General features: G+C 44.6%; 1 protein-coding gene across 5 annotated transcripts in view; it reads right to left on the bottom strand.

Annotated features, from left to right (window-relative positions):
* Positions 1–23,173, bottom strand: part of TRPM8 (transient receptor potential cation channel subfamily M member 8) — a 93,955-nt gene that overhangs the window by 53,158 nt on the left and 17,624 nt on the right. For 2 of the 5 annotated variants that reach the window (XM_084999082.1, XM_084999083.1), the window contains exons 4-11: positions 20,142–20,298; positions 18,387–18,564; positions 15,603–15,775; positions 11,789–11,963; positions 10,432–10,499; positions 7,707–7,904; positions 2,814–2,916; positions 1,564–1,682 (exon numbers count right to left, since the gene is read on the bottom strand). In XM_084999082.1, coding sequence (XP_084855208.1) covers positions 1,564–1,682; positions 2,814–2,916; positions 7,707–7,904; positions 10,432–10,499; positions 11,789–11,963; positions 15,603–15,775; positions 18,387–18,564; positions 20,142–20,298 — 1,171 coding nt within the window. Of the gene's footprint in view, positions 1–1,563; positions 1,683–2,813; positions 2,917–7,706; positions 7,905–10,431; positions 10,500–11,788; positions 11,964–15,602; positions 15,776–17,929; positions 18,565–20,141; positions 20,299–21,970; positions 22,163–23,173 lie in introns of those variants that run through there. The other 3 variants (XM_084999084.1, XM_084999085.1, XM_084999086.1) reach the window with 3 other exon arrangements.

Genomic DNA, 23,173 nt, shown 5'->3' with positions numbered 1-23,173 from the left:
TTTCCACCAGGCGGATACAATAGACATACCCTCCAGGGTGTAGGCCACAGTAAATGTAGTAAAATCATGAGAAAGAGATGAGCTTTATTATTTATTATCTTTCTTTTTAATAAAATATATTTAGGTCTAAGTGTATATTATTTGATTTTTAATGACTGTATTTAACAACCAACTCTAAAAGCCCTAAAAATGTAGTAGTCAGCTCCTGGTAAAACCAGTATGAGCTGGCTTCAACTTACCACTTACAAAGAAATTGAAGCCTAGAAAGGTTAAGCAACTTGCAGAGGTTAAGTCATGGAGATGAGCTGGCTTCAGAGTCCAAACTCTTAACCATTATGTCCTTGACCCTTAATTGTCTTTAGCCGAGTTAATAAAATTAAATGTACCATTCAATATGTGCCTGAGTTTATGTTTATGTGTACCATCTGACCTCACTTAAATAGACCATTTCACACACAGGGATTCATTTATGAATCAATTAACCAGATCTACTTACAATTCTGCTCTCCTTTGACTAACTAAAGCCTTGCAACATGAGATAGGGTTCATTATACTGCAAAAAACAAATAAAGATAATGTTTGCTATAGGAATGAATAATTTAAAACCCATAAGCCATGGGCTTTATTTGTATTCTATTATTAAAATTGATCATATGTTAGTATAATTCTTTGATTATACAATGATAAGCCTAAAAATGTTTTCTGAACCTGACTATAAAGGATGAGGGTTATGAAATACATGCATTTTCATAAAATTTTATACACACATAAAATTAAATTTTCACTGCCCACTAATGACTTAATTCGGGAGAGCTGAAAACAAAGAAACCCCCTCTTTGTAGATCCAAGTGTGATGGTGTGTAATTATTCCTACAACACAGAGCTCCTAAGGCTGGTTTCACTTTAGCTGCAACAGAGCACACTGCTGAAAAGCACAGTCCTATGATTCGCAGCAAATTCTAAGTAAGAAAAGTCAGTCTACTGGAAAAAAATACAGATTTTTTTTGGACATAACACTTCCATATTGAGGTGCTCATTTGCCTGGGGGAGTTCTGATTTTCTAGCTATAAGCTATTCATTGTATATATTCAATCAACTTGTTCTATTTTTTGCATATGTGTCTCACTGTTGACAATTCTCTTATTAGACCTTGGCAAGAAAGATGGGCAGGGTGCAATGAGTTCCACTGTCTTGATTTTTAGTTGAGCTACTTCTGATAAACCCCTGCCAATCATCCTACACATTTCCCCCCCATACTCTGTCCAGCAGCTTCCAGAAGGAAATTTACATCTCTCCAACCAGATGAAGAATCATCTTTCACATCAAGGCTCGAGAACTATGAACTCTGGATGTTACTTTACTCAGTGTATATATTTTTATCATCTCTTCACATCCAACATACTAAGTCAAGGTTACTATCCCAAACTACAGATGAGGAAAGTAAGGCTTGGCAATACTGATGGACCAGCACGGAGTAATCCTTTACAAGACTCAGCAATGAACACCTTCTCAGAAATGGACCAGACTCGCCACTGGAATAACCCAGGAGGGCTTCTCATTTACCTCCCATCGGCGGTCATTGGTGAAAATCTCATCATTGGCTAGGTCCAGCTGGTTCCATTCCAGCAGGAGCTTCAGCTGCCCATTCCAGTTATCCTTATCTTGTTCATTGGTGCTAAAGGCTGTAAGAGGACAGGAAGAAGATTAGCTCACCAAACGCCCAGAAATAAGAGAGTCAGAGCCATTCCGCAGGGCCAATTATCAGAGCCATTCATCCAAGGAGATGCTAAGCATGTTCTCTTAGAATCAGACACTCAGAACTGTCATCTCACTGACAGTTTATTTTCACTCATTCTTATCTATACTCTGTATGTCCCCAGCTATATGACGAGGATAGATGCAGGTGATACCATCTTTCCATTTCATATTCTAACAGTGTGGAATCATGGTATGTTGACATTTTTCTGTAGATTCAGATTCCATAGTGTTACGTTTCTAGGACCATGTCTGACTTACCCTATATCTAAACCTATGAAATCATGAGATACATTATAACAGTGTTCCACTTGTATCCCAGAACTAATATTTTCTGTATCTACATATCTCTACAGCTGTCATCCAATTTTAATAAATTGCCCCAAAACTAAATTTCTGACCAGCACAATAAGAGTGTTTCTAAGAAACAGCTGATGCTTAAATTGCACTTCTGAGGTGCCTTGCCCTGCACTGCATGCCTTCCGTATATTCACCAGGTGGCTCAATCCACATGGTCTTTGCCAAGGATCTATTTACTTCAGATAACTCCACCTTGATGGGATTCTAAGACAGCAAAGTTCACAGATGAGGATCTCAAAACTGTGGTTCATTCATAAGCTTTAGGAGATGTATAAGCCCCTGAAACTGAATGCATATGGGTGCAGTGTGTGTGTGTGTGTGTGTGTGTGTGTGTGTGTGTGTACACATAGGTGGAATCCTAAGATGAAGGTCCATAGCTTGTACCACATTCTCAAAGGCATCTGAGAATCAGATAAAGATTTTAAACCACTACTGGACACAGCTCTTTGGAGAGCACTACAATTATACTGAACCAGTATTTTAATGACACAGAAATTCTTGTTCTGTTAAATACATACAACCAAAGAGATTTAACTCAGCAGGTCAAAAGATGCTCTTCTAACTTCCAATCTATAATCATCAAAATTAAGTGCAAGATCATATTTCAGCAAAGCTGTTGAAAAAAATAAACGCGAGCCATTAAAAGCCACAGAAAGCAACACAAAGTTCACACTTCTAGGGGAGCTATTTTTACTCACCTTTGTACAACGCATAAGAGATTGCATTGCTCACTATTTCGTCTCCAGCTTCTTCGATCTTGATAACTGTTAACAGGTGGGAACTTTCGAGAATTTCTTTGAGCTGGCAAGATTTAAAGAGCAGAGTGGTCAGCCAACTGATTTCAGTCATAAGGAGGATAAACTCCTCTCTGTCGGGGAGGAATCTCTCATTCTACTTTTTTTCAGCCCATCTACAGGGGCCTTCCAGATCCCCTTCCCTCCCCTACAGCACCTGTACCCATAGCATCTAATTTCTAAATTGGAATAGCAAGTCCTTGACAATGAGGATAAAGTGTGAATTCTACAAGGGCATGCCTATCAAAAAGTCCCTATCAAAATGCTAAGAGACTCGCTGACTAGGGGTGAGTGTGTGTGTGTGTGTGTGTGAGAGAGAGAGAGAGAGAGAAAGAGAGAGAGACATGGTAGGCACTCAATTGTTGAATGAATGAATACATGAGAAAAAGACAACAGAAAACCACAGAAATTATCCAAGTGTGGTCTTCGGGGCTTAGACTATAGGAAGGAAAAGTTCAAAGACAACTTGGCGACTGAATAAAGAGATGAGGAATTTGCTATATCCTTGGTGATCTTTCTTTAATGGTTAATTTTTAAAGCCTTTTTAAAGATTAAAGTGCTGGGGGAGAGGTGGAGCCCCTGATTTCAAGGTTTCAGGTGTTGGTGAGCTTGGTGGGAGCTTGGAGAGGAAGAGTTCCTTCTAGAGGAGGAAGCAAGTCTGGCTGTGGTTAGACAGAGTTCAAGGTGGGCTTTCTTGGCAACATTTGTGATGAGGATCTAGAACTACAGAGGGTCTCAGCTGGGGGAAGAGGGAAGCCTTCATGAAAGGTGATGATGGTGGACTAAGAAGGGACCCTGCATCTAGGACCAGAGCAGACCCTGGACATATGGGACATATGGACTCTGGATATAGGACCAGACCAGACCTTGGAAATCTAGACCTTGGACCATACATGCACCGCCAGGTTCACAGAAGCCCTATTCACAATAGCCAAGATATGGCAACAAACTAAATGTCCATCGAAAGATGAATGGATAAAGAAGATGTAGTAATATATGTATACAATGGACTGTATACTACACAGTCATAAAAAAGAATAAAATAACATGCAGCAACACGGATGGACCCAGAGATAATCCTACTAGATGAAGTAAGCCAGAAAAAGACAAATATGATGTTACCTACCTATGGAATCTAAAATATGATACAAATAAACTTATTTACAAACAGAAACAGACTCATAGACACAAAACAAATTTATGGTTCCCAAAGGGGAAAGGCGGAAGGGATAGATTAGGGTATGGGCTTAACAGATGCATATCACCATCATAAAACAATCAGGATTATCTAGACAACAGGTGCACATCACTGTGAATCAGGAATTCTCCAAACAAGGACCCACTGTACGGCACAGGGAACTATATTCAATACCTTGTAATAACCTATAATGGAAAAGAGTCTGAAAAAGAATACACTGTACACCAGACACTAACACAGTATTACAAATCACCCACAAATAATTACATTTCTATATTCAATAAAAAAATATAAAGGCTCTTGGATAGGACCTTAGGAGGTGACCTGAAGGCTCCAGCTTCTTGGGAAAGTGGTCTTAATTCAAAAGGCACCTGAGGGTGATGAGAAAATAAATGAAAACTGCAGGAAGGCGTTCCCATTGTGGCTCAGCAGAAACGAATCCGATGTGAGGAACCATGAGGATGCAGGTTCGATCCCTGGCCCTGCTCAGTGGGTTAAGGATCCGGCATTGCCATGAGCTATGGTGTAGGTCGCAGACGCGGCTCTGATCTGGCGTGGCTGTGGCTGTGGTGTAGGCCAGCAGCTATAGTTCCGATTTACCCCTAGCCTGGGACCCTCCATATGCCGCAGGTGCAGCCCTAGAAAAGACAAAAAAAAAAAAAAAAAACCTGCAGGAAAACACAAACTGCAGTGGGTGTGATGGAAAGAGTGGGGGGCTCCAGCATGAAGGAAAGGCCCTCAGACCATGCTGGCGGCCTTTGCTGAGGCCACGGAAAGGGGTTCAGTCACAACAGGTAGGGAGGGTCCAGGTCCAGAACCAAAGATTCTGGGGCACAGGTGGGGGCAGGCAGCAGAGGGGGGGGTGAGAGATCTTTTCCTCCAAAATGAGAAGGAAGGAGAAGGTGACTATGGATACAGAGCAAACCAATGGGACCAGAGACATCGCAGGGGTACCTACTTCTTCTCCCCTCCCCACCCACCTACTCACCTCCTCCGACCCTCACCCCTCACTGCAGCCAGTGGGGGCTGCACTGTATACACTGGTCACATCTCTCCTGCCTCAAACCCTTTAGTGACTTGCCATTACACCTGAACAGGACCAAAGCCCTCGTAAGTCCTTCCACCCATGGTATCCACCCTCACCTCCATCTCTCAGCTCCTCGGGCAGCCATGCTTATGTACCATGCATCTCAGGACCTTTGCACATGCTGTTCTCACCAAACAGCCCCAGCCCTCACCCCTGGAACCCTTGCCATCACTCAGCTCACCGATCCCACGTCACTTCCTCTGGGAAGTCCTCCCCTGAAAGGCATTCCACTCCAGGCCGGGCTCTCTTGGCCCTGCGTACCCATGCTACCTTTCTTCAGAATGCCCACTCCAGGTGGAAATCAGACAGGGCATTGTGCTATAATCACTCAACATGAACTTTCAGTTTCTGTTCTCTCTCAGAGGACAAGCACTCTCTCTGGTGAGTATACTGTTCTTTCTGAGGTGCCTATTCCAGAACTTGGCATCATAAAGGATGTGTTCAATATACAAGTGCATAAATCTGTGTTTGAAATGAATGAATGAATGAATGATATCTCGGTTGGCTGAGAGATTTGGAGATTTTTCAGGATCAAGTTCTTGAGAAGGTGGGGAGTAGGTACAGTGGAATAACCCTGACAGCATCGTAGGGGGATGAGGGCATGGACCCAGTGGGGAAGAGCAGTCTCTTATAGAGGATGAGAAACTGTGAGGCCAGGCTTCGGGGCTTCAAGGAGATCACCAAGAGGTTGCTCAAGTAATAACTGACTGAGTGTATACATTCAGTAATTAATAATTCCACTCTTGCACTTGGTCTTTTGGGAAATCACTACCAACAGGAAAAAAAAAAAAAACAACCATATGAGTGCATAATTAAAATGCCAGACTAATTTTTATTACTGATGGATGTCTTCTGACTGGCATGATTATAATTAGGATAAATCATTAGCATATGAGTGTGAATTAGACACGAATCCGAGAAAGGATAATATAATTGCAGAAAGTGCAATGGGTCTGACATTTAGCCTACTGAATTCAGATGAGTTTCCTGCAGTGGCTTCTTGAAGCAGAAATCAAAATCCCGCATGAAGGGTGTGGGGACCCATAAGGTGACAAAGCCCTTTGGACGTGACCTGGCCTGGACGCTACAAGCCAATTGGCACGAGGAGTAAGAAGAAAGTCGCTGGAAGGTCCCCCGGGCCATCTTCGGTGGGTGTGTCTAGGCCTCGCCATCTCTGTGAGTGTCCTGCCCTGACCCCTGAAGTTCCTCCATGCATCACGGGAAGTCCCCTGTCGTAGGGCACTCCACATGCGATGTCTTAGGTTGATAACTACACTCTGGGATGGTTCCCTTGATCAGTGCGGAGCGCCTCACCCTGTTTCCATCTGAATCTGTGGAGGACTGAACACCACCGCTTTGGGGTCGACGCTGTTTCTTCCCTCACATGTTTTTATGCAGAGGGTGCACCATCCGAATTACGTCCCTGGGTCTCCCCCACCCCTCTGCTTACTGCTACTCAGGGTGAGGGAGTGTGACTTTTTGGCTTTGCCCTGTCCTGCTTCTCAGCTGGGAACTGCTTCGGGCAGGGGGCTTACTAGTGCTCTGATGTCTGCATCAGCCACACACGCCCAGCCTGATGGGGGCCGGCAGCCATCCAGGACGGCCTCCTTCTGGGCTCAGTATAAGGAGGCCCATTGTAGCTGCACTCCTAAGCCACATCTCTCCATTGAAGCTGATATTTCCGTTCAATGAAGCTGATATTTTAATCTCTCTATTCACCTGATTCTTGTATGTCCGTCTCTCCACTGGACTTGGCCAAGACACAAGAAAATCCCAGCAAGAACTTTCATGTAAAACCATCAGCTTTACCTCTTTCAGTAAAATCTGCAAAATGCAGTATCTCAGAAGGAGCATCATCTCAGCATCTGTTAGACCAGGCATCATTCAGCACCAACACTGACCCTCAGCTATGGGAAGAAGATGCATCAGCAGTTTTAAATTCTGCATCTTAGTGATGAGGCTTAATCCAGAAAGGACTTGTTTCCTGGTCGCTTTGACCCTGCTGTACCTCATCAAGATAATCACCTGATTACCTACTCGTGTGAAATTAAATAAAACCAACAGGGTGTCCTATGCATGAATTTAGTACAGGGTACCTGGCAGCCTAGAAGGCTGCGTTGATTTTACTCATTATTTACCAGACTTTGTCTTGTCCAGCCTTGCTTTAAATAATGACAAGGGCCATACTACTAAATCCTTGTTATTTACTGTTTAGCACAGAGAACTATACCCAAGATTGTTACCGTAGCGTAAAAGAAGGAACATTAGCTTTGACAACAGGCAGACTGGAGTTTAAGCCCTGTATGCTACTCCTTAAGGGATATGGAGTCGAGGCAAGTCATTGAACTTAGGTGAGCTTCAGTTTCCAGCAGAAAAAAAAAAAAAAAATGTGGTTTGGGCCAGAGTGCAGTTTTAAAGTCACTGAGAAAGTATAAAGCACTGGCAGGTGCCAGGGGCGTTGGGCATTTAAGGAGCGCCCCCCCCCCCCGAACTTGCTTCCCTCACAACTCACCCATTTGATCCAACTCTCAGTTTCCTCCTCTGGCAGCCGGGACACCGTGCGGGGTAAGAAGCGCACCAGCTTCTCCTTGATGACCGAAGACGTCAGGGCGTCCTCCACCTCCACCAGGCTCGCGATCACATCGGCAATCTGCCCGGAGCCCTCCACCACCACACAGGGGATTTTACTTTTGATGGAGGTATTTATGGCCTGGGAGACGAGAGACAGTCCGCCAGGTGAGCGACAGAACCCAGCTCGGGACTCAGGCTCCCACCGAGCTGGTTAACAAATCACGCTGACTTGTCTCAGCACTTTAAGCTTCGAGGGTCTTATTTTCAATCAGAAGAAAACCAAGGAGGTTCCCATTTTGGCTCAGCAGTAATGAGCCCAACTAGTACGCAGGAGGATGCGGGTTCGATCCCTGGCCTTGCTCAGTGGGTTAAGGATCCAGCATCGCCGTGAGCCGTGGTGTAGGTCATAGACGTGGCTCAGATCATGCATTGCTGTGACTGTGGTGTAGGCCTGTGGCTACAGCTCTGATTCATCCCCTAGCCTGAGTACTTCCAAATGCCTCAGGTGTGGCCCTAAAAAGCAAAAAGAAAAGAAAACCAAATATTTGCAACCACTTTAAGAATCAGAAATGGGAGTTGCTTGGTGGCTCAGTGGGTTAAAGATCCAACATTGTCACTGCTGTGGCTCGGGTTACTGCTGTGATGCGGGTTTGATCCCTGGCTGGGGAACCTCTGCGTGCCATGGGCACAGTCACACACAAAAAAACAAACAAAAAAAACAAGAATCAGAGATGTAAACCAGTCAAATAAACAACCAGGTCCTACTGTATAGCATAGGGAACTGGGGAAAGACCATGAAGAAGAATTACGTATGCATAACTGAGCTACTTTGCTGCACAGCAGAAATTAACACAACACTGTAAATCAACTACACTTCAATAGTTTAAAAGATTTTTAATTTTTAAGATTTAAAAGAAGAAATATAAGCCAATTGTATTACGTCCTGTGCTAATACCAAATTCTATTACGAGGACACGTGTGGCTGGCAAGTTTTCCATAAATAAATGCTTTAAAATATCTCCTGAATATAAATTTTTTTTTGGCATCACAGATTTGAGTGACAATGCTTGAGATGGTTGATAGCTGATCTGAAGGAGGTTAACAATATTCAGACTTTTAAGGTCTGAAAATACCTTTGCAGCAGCAACCTACTCATTCTTTGCTAGGTCGACCCATGTATTTCCCTCCTCAAATAATTCCCCCCACTCCTTTCATTAAAAAGAAAAATATATTTTCTTTCTGGATAAACCTCTTCCACACTTTTCATTCCCCAGGACCAGCAAAGGGGACTCAGGTCTGAAGAATTTTAATCCCTCGACAGCAAGACACAGTGACGTACAGGTGGGGACAGAAGAAAGGGCAAAGCCCCTTCCTTTAGCCAGAGTTGAACACCTTCCTTAGAGAAGACGGAGCCTGGAGACAGCGGTGCCTTCCTGAGGGTGGGCAGAGGGTTCCGTCACAGATCAGGCTGGGATCCCTCCTGACCTCATGACCTGCCCTAAGGGGGATGTCGGGGCTGTGCGGGGGCGCGAGTGGGATGATGAGAGAGTGAGCTGAAGGATGAGGGGGATAAAGAGCTCAGCTCTGGGTTCTGTGGGTTGTGAGCTGGCTGTGCAGACTTGCAGGGAAATGCTGCAGAAGTGCAGTGACCAAGGCCCACAGCAGCCCTCTGGAAACTTTCACCGTAAACCTAAAATGTGGGAGATGATAAACACAGCCAAGTTCGATGACTGTCTTTGCATCTCTCTTCCTCTTTAACGTGACTGCTTCTTCACGCATTTTCATGCTATTTCACAGTAAAAAAAAAAAAAAAAAAAAAAAAACTCTAATTTTTCTCTGAAAAGCCTTGCCCCGAAAGACTTTTACTCACTAATAGTCTCAGCAGAAGATCTTTTAGTAGCTGCTTCATAAATACCTGCTGATGGATGAATGGATGAATGAGTGAATGAAAAGATCATTGTTATAGAAAAGAATAAACAAAGAAAAGTGCCAGATGATAACTCCAAAAACTCAGCCAGAAATTTCACGTAACGCCAGGCGGGTATGATCACAGCTCATCTCCACACAGATGAGGGGCCATGGTTTTCCCACCAAGCGGGTTATAATCCCTAAATCTTGTGTGTTAACGGCAAGCCTTCTCTTTGGCAGGCTGCCGGCCAAAGCCAACGTTAAGTGCAGGGGCTTTCATGTTGCTACAATGTCTCTTTCTAAATCTTCTCAGCTAAGGAAACAACCAAAGCCTGTAAGGGCAACACTGTGTGGTGGGAAAGATGCTACTTACTGTAGAAAAGAAATGAATCCAGTTAGGTTAAGCAAGCCCCAAATCCCTGAAAATACAACTTTGTTGATTTAACATGGTTGAACAGAGTTCCCATTCCCGCTCAGTGCTAAAAAAAACAACTAGTATCCATGAGGACTCAGGCTCGATCCCTGACCTCAATCAGTGGGTTAAGGATCTGGCATTGCCGTGAGCTGCAGTGTAAGTCACAGACGCCACTCCGATCCTTCATTGCTGTGGCTGTGGTGTAGGCTGGCAGCTGCAGCTCCAATCTAACCCCTAGCCTGGGAACTTCCATATGCTGCTGGTACAGCCCTAAAAAATAAAAAATAAAATATTGAAAAAAACGTTGTTGAATAATCTTCAAGAAAACCAAACCAAGACTTACTTTCAAAGTCTCTTTCCCACCTCCTTGGGCAAAACACACAATGGGGATCTTGCCACCATAGTTGGAATCTGTAAAATACAAAACATAAAACTTATTTTGGGCTCATCAGAAATACTCACCTGCCTCAAGGAAGTGGTGGATCAGGAGCTTTGCCCCCTGAGCCCAGAGTATGGGGTGACAGCTACAGATCTCACTGACCTGACTATCTATCACTTGATCTTAAACGTTGCACCTCTGTGCCCCGAACAGGTCACACTGCAATTTGTTACTGACATTTAAAATGCTAAAGTCTATGAATGACTGATTTTTTCTAATATATATTAGTCCAGATTCAAGTTTCTCCTTCGATAATTACACTTTCACTCACTTTTATAATCCTATGCTTTCTTAAGTGGGTGAAAAATGTGCATAACTCTCTCTTCTTTCATGAGAGAGCATTGTAGGGAGTGGTTCAACAGTAAGGAACCCGACTAGTATCCATGAGGACGCAGGTTCAATCCTTGGCCTCACTCAGTGGGTTAAGGATCTGGCATTACTGTGGCTGTGGTGTAGGTTGCAGATGAGGCTCGGATCTGGTGTTGCTGTAGCTGTGCTGTAGGCTGGAAGCTGCAGCTCCGATTTGACCCTCTAGCCTGGGAACTTCCATGTGTTGAGGGCACAGCCCTTAAAAGAAAAAAAAGAGCGAGACAAAAACAAGAGAGAGAGTATTGCGTATATAAACATCTTCCGTCACATCCGTCCCACTGAGAAAGGAAAAAGGTTGAGATTATTGCCAACAATTCCCCAGAGTCTATCACTAGATCCTGAGGTCATCTGGTTCCACAAAAGGACACAGCTCACCACCAACATCTCAGCAATAGGAAGAGAGAGAATTTATCGCTTTCCATAGCAGACAAAGGCTTTGCTCAACTGCTGCCTTCTCCCCTTGAAACCAATGTTTTAGGTGGTTCTAATAAATAGAAGTAGTCAGTACTCGAAGAAGTAAACCATCCGTTAAGGGGGTTGGTTTTTCTCCCTTCTACCCTAGCTAATAGCATTGCTTCATCGGCTCAGATTTGCCGCTGTGGATTTTACTTGGTCTTAAATGTTGTCGAGCAGAAAAACAGACAGCAGGTCTCTCTACTGACAAACCAGTATTTGTCAGTGCTGCAGCCCGCTGAAGGGGACATATCATGGCAACCCTGGAAGACGCGTCTCTGGCCTGTTAAGGAAGAGGTGTGACAGCTCCTCTTTGGCACTAGAACATCTGATTGGGTGGGTTCACCAGGCTTTCCTCAATCCATGGGTGTTACTGTTGGTGCCGCTGCTGCCCCTGTCATGGTATGTTTCTCTAATGTCCCACCTCCTCAAGACCAACCTTGAATAGTCCGCTCCGAGATGTATTTCTCTAGCTGATTGCGAAGCTTCGCCTCCACTGTGGGATGCCCATGGCCGCCATTGTCCACGAGCAGCAGGTGAGTGTGGTTGTTGTCCAGGATGTACAGAGGGTCTCTTTTGAAGTCATCCATAATGTACTGAGCTGAAAAATATCCCTGAAAAGCACAGAGAAACCTGCCTTTGAGATTTCTTTGCTGGTCAAAAATGCACGATGACATTTTTATAGGCTCCTGTAAGGCTTACCCTTTGGGTTCAGTGATACTGAAGCCTCCTCCCAGATTCCATCATTTTAAATCTGAAGCAACGAAGGCTCAAAATGAAGGCAGGGTCACTTGCCAATGGTCACATAAATGGCCAGAGGCAGGGTAAGAATCAGATTCCCAACCCAGTTCTTGTTTCATCATTCGGTGCTCTTTTGTATAAATGCATTGAAACTGATAGCATTCAGGAAAGTGTGTGTGTGTGTGTGTGTGTATGTGTGTGTGTATTTCTAGACACACACATACACACACATATTTGTGTGTGCACATCTGGATAAGGTAGAAGTAGACATAAACACACACACACACACACACATCCACATCTGTCTGGAATCTATCATCTGCCAAGACCTGTGCCAGAGTCTAGGGATTAGACAATGAATAAGACAGAGTCCTAGCCCTTGAAGAGCACACAGTTATGTGACCAAAAAGAAGTAATTAAATAGACACCGTCTTAACTCTTAATAACAGAGAATAAAAAACTGCCACAGGAGTATAAAGAAGGAAGGTCTTGACCCTCATGACCCATTCAAAGGTGTCCAGTTTTTAAAGCATCGGGGTGACTTAGAAGGTGTTTGACCTGAATGGCAAGAATGCAAGTTGAAAATGCAATGAGGAGAGGAAGGTTGTTGACTCTATTAACAACATATATACAATCTGAACAAAGGCAGAGGGAAAAGTAAGACTCAAATGTTAGAGTTCTCTTCTCCAAGGGACTCTTGCCTAGTCCAGGAGCTCCATTCTGGAGAGTTCTCGTCACGACACAGGAGATCACAGTTGCAAGACAGGCCCCAGATGTTTGACAGAAGAACAATACCAAGTTTTCTAGAACAAGTCATGTAATCCTCACATCATTTCTACCCTTTCAGAACACAGCCCCAATTCCAAAACCTTAACAAGGAAGGATCCACAGAAATAAAAGCCAAAGACCAAGCTCTCCAAGGAATAAGAATACAAAAACCCTAAAAAACCATTGGCTAATTAAATGGTATATTTATCTTATATGTTACATATTTACTTATTACACAGCAGAATTACTAAAGAAAAATTAGTGTGGTTTCTAGGAATCAGACAATTTGATTACGATCTAAAGGAGAAAAATAACTCAATTGAAGCAAAAAGATATTTCACACTCAATATTCATTCTAGATCTAAAACTAGAAATGAAAGGATAGTGTCTTCGAGACCTTTTAAGAACATAAGCAGGGAGTTCCCATTGTGGCTCAGTGGTAAGAATCCAACTAGTATCCATGAGGACGAGAGTTTGATCCCTGGCCCCTCTCAGTGGGTAAAGGATCTGAAGTTGCCATGAGCAGCGGTGTAGGTTGCAGACACTGCTTGGATCTGGTGTTGCTGTGGCTGCAGTGTAGGCCAGAAGCTGCAGCTCTGATTTGATCCCTAGCCTGGGAACTTCCACATGCTACAGGTGTGGCCCTAAAAAAAAATATGCATATTGAACCGTTAACCAAATCCTACTTGCTGGTGAAACTCTAGACTCATTCCTACTAACTCTGCTCTCGGGTATCTTGGGCACCTACCCTGACACCTGCTACCATTAGTGTTATTTACATTACAGGCAAGGCAACAAGGTGAGCAAAAACTGAAAAAAAAAAAAAGTGTATTTAAATGGAAGATTTCTTTTTAAAAGTAACAATTTCTACCAATAATAGGGTTGCAAACATGGGACACCCAGAGTCTTTTGAAAAATTATCAGAACAAGGAAAAGAGTTCTGGTTCAAAACAACAAACCAATCACAATTTTTATATACACCAGCGAAAATCACCTCAAATATCACACTGAATAAAAGACCCCATTTGCAACAATAATAAAAATAGAAAATACCTACAAAGAAGGTTAAGAAGAAATATGTAGGACCTAATGAGAAGAAAAAGGGTAGACTTTTCTGAAATACAAATACTTGCATAAATGGAAGGACACATTATAACACTGGACCATGACTTGATATTATAACAATTTCCATCTTTTCAGCATCAGCTTACAGTTTTAATACAATTAGACTCAGTGAGCATGAAATTTTTAGTGTGTTGTTTCATCTTGTGGTTGTAACCTGACAAAGGAACTTTAAAAGGCAAGAGCGATGAATAAAGGCGTGAGCTGTCTTTTTTTAAGCAACAGCAATTTTTAAATTATAGTACCGGTGTTCCTCATGGCTCAGTGGGTTAAGGATCCAGCATTGTCACTGCAGTGGCTCAGGTTACTGTGATGATGCAGGTTCAATCCCTGGCCCAGAAACTTCTGCATGCTGCAGGCACAGCCTCGCCAAAAAAAAAAATATCGTAGTGACCCAAAAAAAGAAAACGAGCTAATAGAAGATGAGGAAAGAGTCCTGAAAAAGAGCCTCAAAATCACATCAAACTTTAGCGTTTGTGACATGCAGTAGTGTTTCAGGCCAGCTCAATCTGGGTCTTAGTACAGCCCCATAATGGGGTTTATAATAAAATCACAGGTAGAAACCACAGAGGAAAAAAGGACCAACAAAGTGATGCCTATAGGTATTACATAGGTTCAACCTATGCCAAAGATCAAACAGTATTGCTGGGGGGACAGGAAAGAAACAAGGAAGTCAGCCACGAGATCACATGACCTTGCTGCAAAGCTGCTCTACCTGAGGTTATCATCAATCAACACTAAAAGGAGCACTACCACTAGAGCATCTAAAGACGGTCCATGGAAATGCTTCCCCACTCTCCCTCGTCCCTTATGGATCTCAAAAACGGTTACAGACACAAAAGTAAGATAATTTTTTAAAGAATAAAGAAGCGTTGTAATTCCCCGAATTCTGACCGTTTACTGCCTAAACTTCCATGGCCCCTGAGGGAAGAAGGTGTAAGTTAAATTGGGATTTCTGACCATCTGGCCCAGAGCTGTCAGGCAAAGAACACCTGTTGCCTAAGTTGGTCCTCAACTCACTGGAAATGCTCTTTTCAAAATTCCACACCTGGTGCAAAACCCCAGATGTCTATCTGGTCTCTTGAGCATGACACACTCATTTGATTACTCTCCAGTGATGCTCACAGGAAATCTGGGGGAGGGGCTGTCTCACTGTAAACCAATCAGCACATCGTAGATGAAGTATAATACAAAAATTTTTTAAAAAGAAAAGAAAGAAAAAAAAGGAAGAATGTGGTTCATTAAAAAAAAGAGAGAATAAAGAACCCGACTCTAACACGATTTGCTGGGAACACATTTTAAGGAACAAAACACATTCATTGGTAACCCCTGCCCAGGAATTCTTTGTGTATGTCAGCTTTGTGTTTATTTTTATTTTATTTATTTCTTTATTTTAATTTTTTTAACTCAATGATTGTGTTACAGTTATATTTGTACAATGACCATCACACATGTCAGCTGTGTTTCGAATTCCTGAGTCTCCAAAGGACTCTAATCTAATCTTCTAAGGCCGACGTCCCCATGAGCTGACTGCATCCCAAAGCCCCAGTGCTCCCGGCAGAGCCGCGTACCACGGTCTTTCTCTCCACGACCTAGCAGACCCCGTCCCTTCCCGCCTGTACCTCGACATCACAGGTCCTGATGAGGGTGTCCCTGTTGGAGACCATGCCCCAAGCGGCGATGCCGATGGCCACGATGTTCTCCTCCGAGTTCCTGCTGATGGTGTTGTCTCTCACCACCTCCCCAATGTACTTCATCAGCCCATAGTGGGTGCCTCCAGTGAGGATCCAAGCGCCTGTCCACAAGGGGGAAGAACGAACACTCAGTGACTCCGAGTAATTTTCTCATCCTGCACTCACAGACCCCTAAAGAAGCCCCACCCGTGGGCAGCAGACGCAGCAGCATCGATGGCCACATTTTAAACTACCATGACCTAATCCACATGAAAGGAAGAGGAAGGGATCGCCAAGGTTTTAAGAGATGCTGTTTAAAAATATATAGATATTACTTACTTGTGGAATCTAAAGTCTGGCACAAATGAACCGACCAACAGAACACAGACTCAGACATAGAGAACAGATCTGTGCCTGCTAAGGGGGAGGGGGAGGCAGTGAGATGGATGAGGGGTTTGGAGTTAGCAGATGCAAGCTGTTACATTTAGAATGGATAAGCAATGAGGTCCTACTGTACAGCACAGGGACCTATATCCAGTCCTCCAGGATAGAACACTATGGAAGATAATATCAGAAGGGGAACCAGCCCAAGGCTTGGATCCCTTTATGCTACCCAGGCAGGGATCCCGCCTAAGGCTTGCTCCCCAGCCTCTCCTGAGCAGCTCTCGTAACAAAGGCTCAGGAGTCCCAAGGCAGCCTCTCCCAGCTGTTCAAAATTCCTTTTGTTCCTTTTGTCTCCATTCTCTAATGCTGCTACTGTCTTCCACATAAGGGACACATTTAGAAGTCATTTCAATATTTTAACCTAAAAGTTATGCAGTCCATAGCAGTTTCAGATTTAATTCCTTTAGCCAGTTCTCCCAGGGTGTGAATTCCACACCCCTCAGCACCCAGTCTCCTTCCTTGAAAGGAACAGTTGTCAACTCTCTCTTTCAAAGGAGGCAGCAAGGAGAAGCAAGGAGCTCTCCACCTGGCCAACCCAGAATACAATAAGACAATCTTCCCATTCTGACGCCTCACCTCCTCTAAGTAGATGTCCCGATGCAGGGTCTTTGGTCTGCTTTGTTCTACTCTATCCCCAGCGCCTAAAACAATACCTGACACCTAGTAGGCATTTAAGAAGTGTTTACTGAATGAGTAAATGATGTGTGTTCAGATTCAGCAGTAAGGAAGCTGAGCTACAGGGTTTCTTAACCAGGTAACTATCTGCTGTGGTCCTCTCTGGTTGGTCAGGAAATTAACAATAAATGGCAGGGGACGGGGGACGGGGGGATGGGGGTGGGGGGGAAGGGGGGGCACGGTTTCTTCTTGACATGAAAGAAAAACATATCTAAAATAAGACATGCTACCTTAGTTCTGTCCACCAATAATCTTAATAAAGAAGTTTTCTAAATGTTGGCCTTAGATAAACTAATACTTGTGAGGCTTTAATAAACAGAATCTAATCTTGAGGAAATATTAATCAAACTCAGATGGCACCACATCTGCAAAGACAATTTGCCTCTGCTCTTCAAAAATGTTCTGAAAGACAGAAAAAAAGCTAAAGAGCAGTTCCAGAGGAAAAAAAAGCTTTTCCGTTTTCTAGGATATGAAGAGCTAAAAGGATTGGAATCCAGACAGAGGAAAAAAAAAATTTTTTTTCTTTTTTTTGCTCTGAGGGACATTGTTGGGATAATTAGCAAAATTAACACATGGACTTCTTGTTAGATAACATTATTGGTAAATATCAACTTTCTCAGGTTGGAAAGTTGTACTGGGTTATGTGAGAGAACTATGCAGCCTGACATATTTAGGCGCTAAGGGTTATATCCGAAGTTTACTCTCAAATATTTTTTTAAATCATAATATGTGGATGTTTACAAAGGGATAAGACAAATGGGAAAATGCTAACAACTGGTAAATCTAAGTGAAGGGTGTGCACTTATTCATTATATTATTTCTACAGCTCTTCTGCAGGCTTGAGATTTTCCCTAATAAAAAGTTTAAAAGAAAAAAAAAATAAGCTGAAAATTTCAAATAACAAAGCCACAGTCATTTGTTTTGGTCTCCATCAGACAACCTGCCCAGCACTGTCACGGTTTCCAAAACACATCATGGACCCCAAACTAAAGAGCAAACATTAAACTTTCTTTTTGACTTCCCAGACAAGTCTGGAGTCTTATATGGAAAGAAATGAAAGAGAGAAGTAAGGGAGGGAGCGAGGAAAGGAAGGAAGGGAAAAGAAAACTTGAGACAGAAGACTAAAAAAAAAGTATATATATATATACTTTACGCACCATGAAGCACCTTAACGCTGATTTTTTTTTTTTTTTTTTTTTTTTAATAAATGTGGGCTTGGAGTTCCCACTGTGGTACAGCAGGTTAAGAATCCAGCATTGTCTCTGGGAGGCAGAGGTTCAATTTCAGCCTGGTGCAGTAGGTTAAGGATCCAGCATTGCTGCAGCCCTGCCATAGGTTGAGGCTGCAGCTCTTAACGCTGATTTTAAAAAGCTGCTGTGCCCCCCCAGTCCCAGCCCGCCATCTGCCAGTGCACCCGGCCTGTCCCTTCATTTGAGGAGCTTGCTTCCAATAAGATAATGATTAATCATACAGTTTTAGACCATCCGGATTCTGTCCCTGAATGGCGAAGAATCGCATCCCGCCGCCGAAGACGCTGAGCAGCCTGAAGGGACCAAGCGCTAGCGCAACGTCGCGCCGCAGGGACCCGCCCGCGCCGCCCGGGCCCCCGCGCACCTTTCGACTGCGCGATGTAGATCAGGCGGCTGACGATCTTGCGCATGCGCGGCTTCAAGGCGAAGTTCTTGGCGCCGCCGGTCACGGAAATGACCAGGTGGGGCGTTTTCAGGTGCCAGTGCTGGGTCAGCAGCTCGTAGAGGGTTTCTGCGTCGGTGTCGCAGGACAGTCGGATATACTGTGGGGCAGGGGGGAAGCATCAGGATCCGCTCCTGTTCTCCTGATCCTGGGGCTTGGCCCAGCGCACCGGCTCCGCTGGGAGGGGGAGAGGGGAGCAGAGGAGGGTCCCCGTGGGGCAGTGGAAGGAAGGCGGGGAGTGGAGGGGATGCAGACGCCCCTCCAAGCCCCTTGGAGAACTTGGGACTTTATCCTAAAGGCCGTGGGACACTGTGAGATTTTGTTTGTTGATTTCTTTGGTTTTGGCCACCCCGTAGCACATGGAGTTCCCGGGCCAGGGAACAGATCCGAGCCACAGTTGTGACCTTAGCCACAGCTTCTGCAACGCTGTATTTTTAATCCCACTGTGCGGGCTGGGATCGAACCTGCGTCCCATTGCTCCCAAGAGGAGGTGTTTGAAACCAAGTAGAAATGGAATGGGATTTATGATTTAGGGAGCCCTGCAGCAGCCGCTTTGCCTACAGCCTATGGGAGGAGACAGGTAGGGAGAGCTTCTGGGAGGCAAGGTAGAGGTGGCCCGTCCTGGGACAGAGGCCTTGGGAAAACAGAGTGGACAGAGCTGGGTGTCGGGGAGGTCCTGGGGCTGCAACTGCAGCGCTTGGGGGTGTACAGTCAAGGCCCAGCTTCCAGCTGCCTGTGGCACTGGGATCCAGGACACAGGAGGATTTAACAATGGCCAACTGAAAACTGGCACTTGCCCTCTGCCACAACAAGGATGAAGTCACTGGCCACTGTAGTCACTGACCTTCAGCACCCCCTGGAGGGAGTCGAGGGTGGAGATTGGGAGTGAGGCACGCTGCGCTCTGAGAAAAACAGACCCAACAGGCCTTCAGAGAGATAGTTTCAGGAGATTTTATGAGCCTCAATTCTTGCAACTTCCTATATCTAGAAAAGCGCTGAAATCTTTAAGAGACATCTTCGCCTCGTGACAAGCAGCAAGCCTCTGCCAAAATGTGTGGCCTAATTGTATACCCGCCGCCCCCCCTTCACTAAAACCATGTGCTACTGACCTTCCCCAGTACCTCTTTGGAGCAGTTGTCTGAGATGCTGTCCCTCGGGCTATGGTCCTCATTTTGCCCCAAATAAAACTTAACTCACAACTCTCATACTTTGCTTTTTTTTTTTTATTATTCAACCCAATCATTAAACATCTTTGTAAAATCCTACATAAGAGCCTGCAGTGTGGATGTGAAGAAGAAAATGTTGCCTGATTCAAGGCCACATGTATTCTCAAGAATGTCATAGGCCAAACTAAACCAGATGATTCACAAAAGCATGCGTCAGGCCTTTCATAGCGGCAAGGGTCAAGACGGATGTTACCTGAATGCCTGCCCTGTGCCTGGAGAGAGGACCCTGGGTGACAAGCCAGTCATCACCTGTGGAGCATTGCAGTTGCCTGTAGTCTGATCATAGCTTTTGATTTTTTGCAAGATTTAGACTTTTTCTGTCATCACTTTTGCTTGATTACCCATCTCCCTTATCTCCATTCATAGTATTAGACAATTCGGGGTAACTCAAGGAAGCCCACACCCTGTTAGCATTAGGATTAGCTACTGAGAGTAGAAAACCATTGCTTACCTTCCCTCTCTTCCCCAGGGTCTCAAACTGAATATCCCCAAAGGCATCAGTGGGAAATTCCTTAGTGTGCTTCTTGTAATTCCATTTCTCATTCTGGTTGATCTGGGTGCCTTCGATGTGCTGGCTCTGGGCGTAGCCACACTTGCACACGTTTTCCCTGAGCAGAGTGAGATTGACGGGAGGCAACAGATTTCATTACACCTTCAGCTTCAACAGTCCGTCTTGTTAATTAGACTGGACTGCACACGATTAGCTTAAATAAACCCTCAAAGAGATTTCACCATCGCATCTAATTTTCAGACTATTTTCACCATCTCGGTTGTTTAAAAACTATCTTGATGTTTAATCCCCATGACACAGACGATCCAGGCAATATAATGGAATTGTATCTCCACTGAGAATAAAAGAAAGCAGGTATGCAGGGAGAGTTGGGGCTAAAAGACAGAGGGAGTTCCTGTTGGGGCTCAGCGGAAACGAATCCGGCTAGTATCCATGAGGATGCAGATTGGATCCTTGGCCTCGCTCAGTGGGTTAAGGATGTGGAGTTGCCATGAGCTGTGGTGTAGTTTGCAGACGAGGCTCAGATGCTGCGTTGCTATGGGTATGGCATAGGCCAGCAGCTGTAGCTCCGAATCGACCCCTAGCCTGGGAACTTCCATATGCCGAAGGCATAGCCCTAGAAAGCAAAAAGAGAGAGAGACTATTCCTTGAGTCTCCATATGTTCCAGCTACAGTCCTAACCATTCTAGACTCCCAGCCACTTCTCTCTCTTAGGTTCTGAGTGGCATTCCTATTTTCTTGGAGTAAACCTCCCCTGAACCCTGTTTAGGTTAAGCTAGTTTGGCTTCCTTGTAACCGAAAGTCTTAATTACTATAGACTATGGCAATTACCTATATTCAAAATATATGTCAAAACATTCAGTATTTTCTAGAGCTATAGAAGTTGAGCTAGAACCTGGATCCAGAATCACACCTCCAGCATCAATCTTGCCTCCTATTGGGGACAGTTCCCAGGTGGCATCACTCCTTTTGGCCAAGGGAAAAAATCAACCAGAATTGATCACAAATTCCTTTAGTCCTTTCTCTTATTAAGCCCCTGGGGGCACTTCCTGAGCCAAGGCTGCTCTTGATAGCTTCAGGGACCTCCCCACTAGGGTCCAAGTTGGCTTCCTCCCCTCTCTCTTTAGCTGTTACTGTCCCGCTAGCTTTGGGGTCTGTCCACACCCGCCCAAGCTCATTGCAGGATTGGGGAAGGAAGTCCTTGCCCAACCTGAGACTGACTCTCAAGTCCTTTTCCCTTCCAAGAATAGGGATGTGTCTCAGGTCACCTTGACCAAGAGACTTGTCTGGCTCCATCTTGATGATCTTCCGGCTGGTAGCCCTCCAAGAACCAATTTGCATGAATTGTTTTACAAATGGAGAGGAGGCCAGAAAGAAGGCCAGGATGCATCAGAAGCACAGATACATGGAGCAGGCACTAGAGTGGCAAAGAGGAGAGATGGAGAAGACAAGACACTTGTTCTACCCCATACAAGTCCAAATCCTATAGAGCTCCACTGTCAATAGTGTAGCCACTAGCCACGTGTGGCTATTTAACTTAAATGTAGTATAATTTGAAAATTCAATTCCTTGGTTGCACTAACCACATTTCAAATGCTCACTAGCCACAAAAGGCTAGTGGCTGTCCTATAGGACAGCATGGATGAAGAATATTTCCATTAGAGTAGAATGTTCCATTGCACAGAGCCTGTTATAGCAAAAGTTATATTCTTCCTTCTTCTACCTCAAACCCGGCATGGCCAAGGCAGTGAGAATTCAAGAGAACAAACCCAGATCCAGGGATTTACAGACTCAGGAGGGCCAGGAGGCAGCCCCAAAGCTGGGCAGCTAGTGCCTCCAAGGGCACCCAGCAGCCAAGGCCATGGTGAGGCATCACTTTCCAGTGACCAGTCAAGAAATAGACATCCACAAGGGTATAAAGTAGAGAAGCACCCATGGTCTGGACTTAGCACCTGTGAGGCAACACTGGGGAGACTTGGGGTAGCTGGGGCAGCTAGGTCAGCTAGTGTGGTCAATAGCCACAAAATTACAGTATCACGAGTGAGGCAGAATATTAACTCAGGTAGTCAGTGTAGGAGCATGGGCTTCGATGCATTCTTTGATAAGGTTATTGATTAACATTTGAGGCTTAAGGGCTCCAGAGAGTAATTCCCACAGGCCTTGCTTTATTATAGGCATTGTGCCTTCTCCACAGGCTTTGTTTACTATAGGAAATGGGCCTACCCCCACATGGACTTTAATCTCTAACCCACCCCTCAACTGATAGAAAAGGAATGAGAGGAAGGGTGACTCAATCTAAGGAAAGAGAAAGACAAAGAAATCATAAAACTTATGGGACATTTCCACTCCTAAAACCCGTATTGGACACGGACTGATAAAGACAACTGAGCAAGGCCAATGAGAAAAAAACTGCATCTTTCTGGACCCCATGTAGGTACTCCCCCCATCTTTAAGGGATAAAAACCCCTATCGGACAATAGAGAGGTGGGGGGGGGGGGCTCTTCTCCCCACTCCCAGCAGCCCTGGGAGCTATTTGCTTTCCTTTAATAAAGACTTTGCTTGCTTGCTGCCTGTGAGTTAGCCAAGTTCATACTTCGACTGCATAAACAAGAACCGAGATTCCGGGAACATCTTTCTGGCCTCATTATTACCAGTCACTTCCCTTGATTTCCTTGTCGGATGGGTAATTCAGATTACACAGAGCATCCCCACTGCTATGGAGGGATGAAAATAATAAACACAAGAAGTTAAAAGCTTACAGGGTGTGGACTCTGGTCTATAACCTTGGGTTCTCCTCTGAGATGAGAACTGGAAGATCCCAAGATGCTCCTGTCCTCTGCAGGTTTTATGGAGGCCGGGGGCTGCTCACTGCATCTGCCTTCATCTAAAGCAGATTCGATCTGCAATCAAGCACCATAAGGTGGCAGCCATAGATCTGCCTACCTGGCATCTCTTTCTCCTTCTGCTAATCG

The sequence above is a fragment of the Sus scrofa genome, chromosome 15 (genome assembly GCF_054392235.1).
Source record: "Sus scrofa isolate SSC_HxYL_T2T_F1_AM1 chromosome 15, Sscrofa_HxYL_maternal_Yorkshire_Landrace_v2.0, whole genome shotgun sequence".
Lineage (NCBI taxonomy): Eukaryota > Metazoa > Chordata > Mammalia > Artiodactyla > Suidae > Sus > Sus scrofa.
Note: the sequence above shows the minus strand (reverse complement) of the source record. Positions and strands in the feature narration are given on the sequence as shown.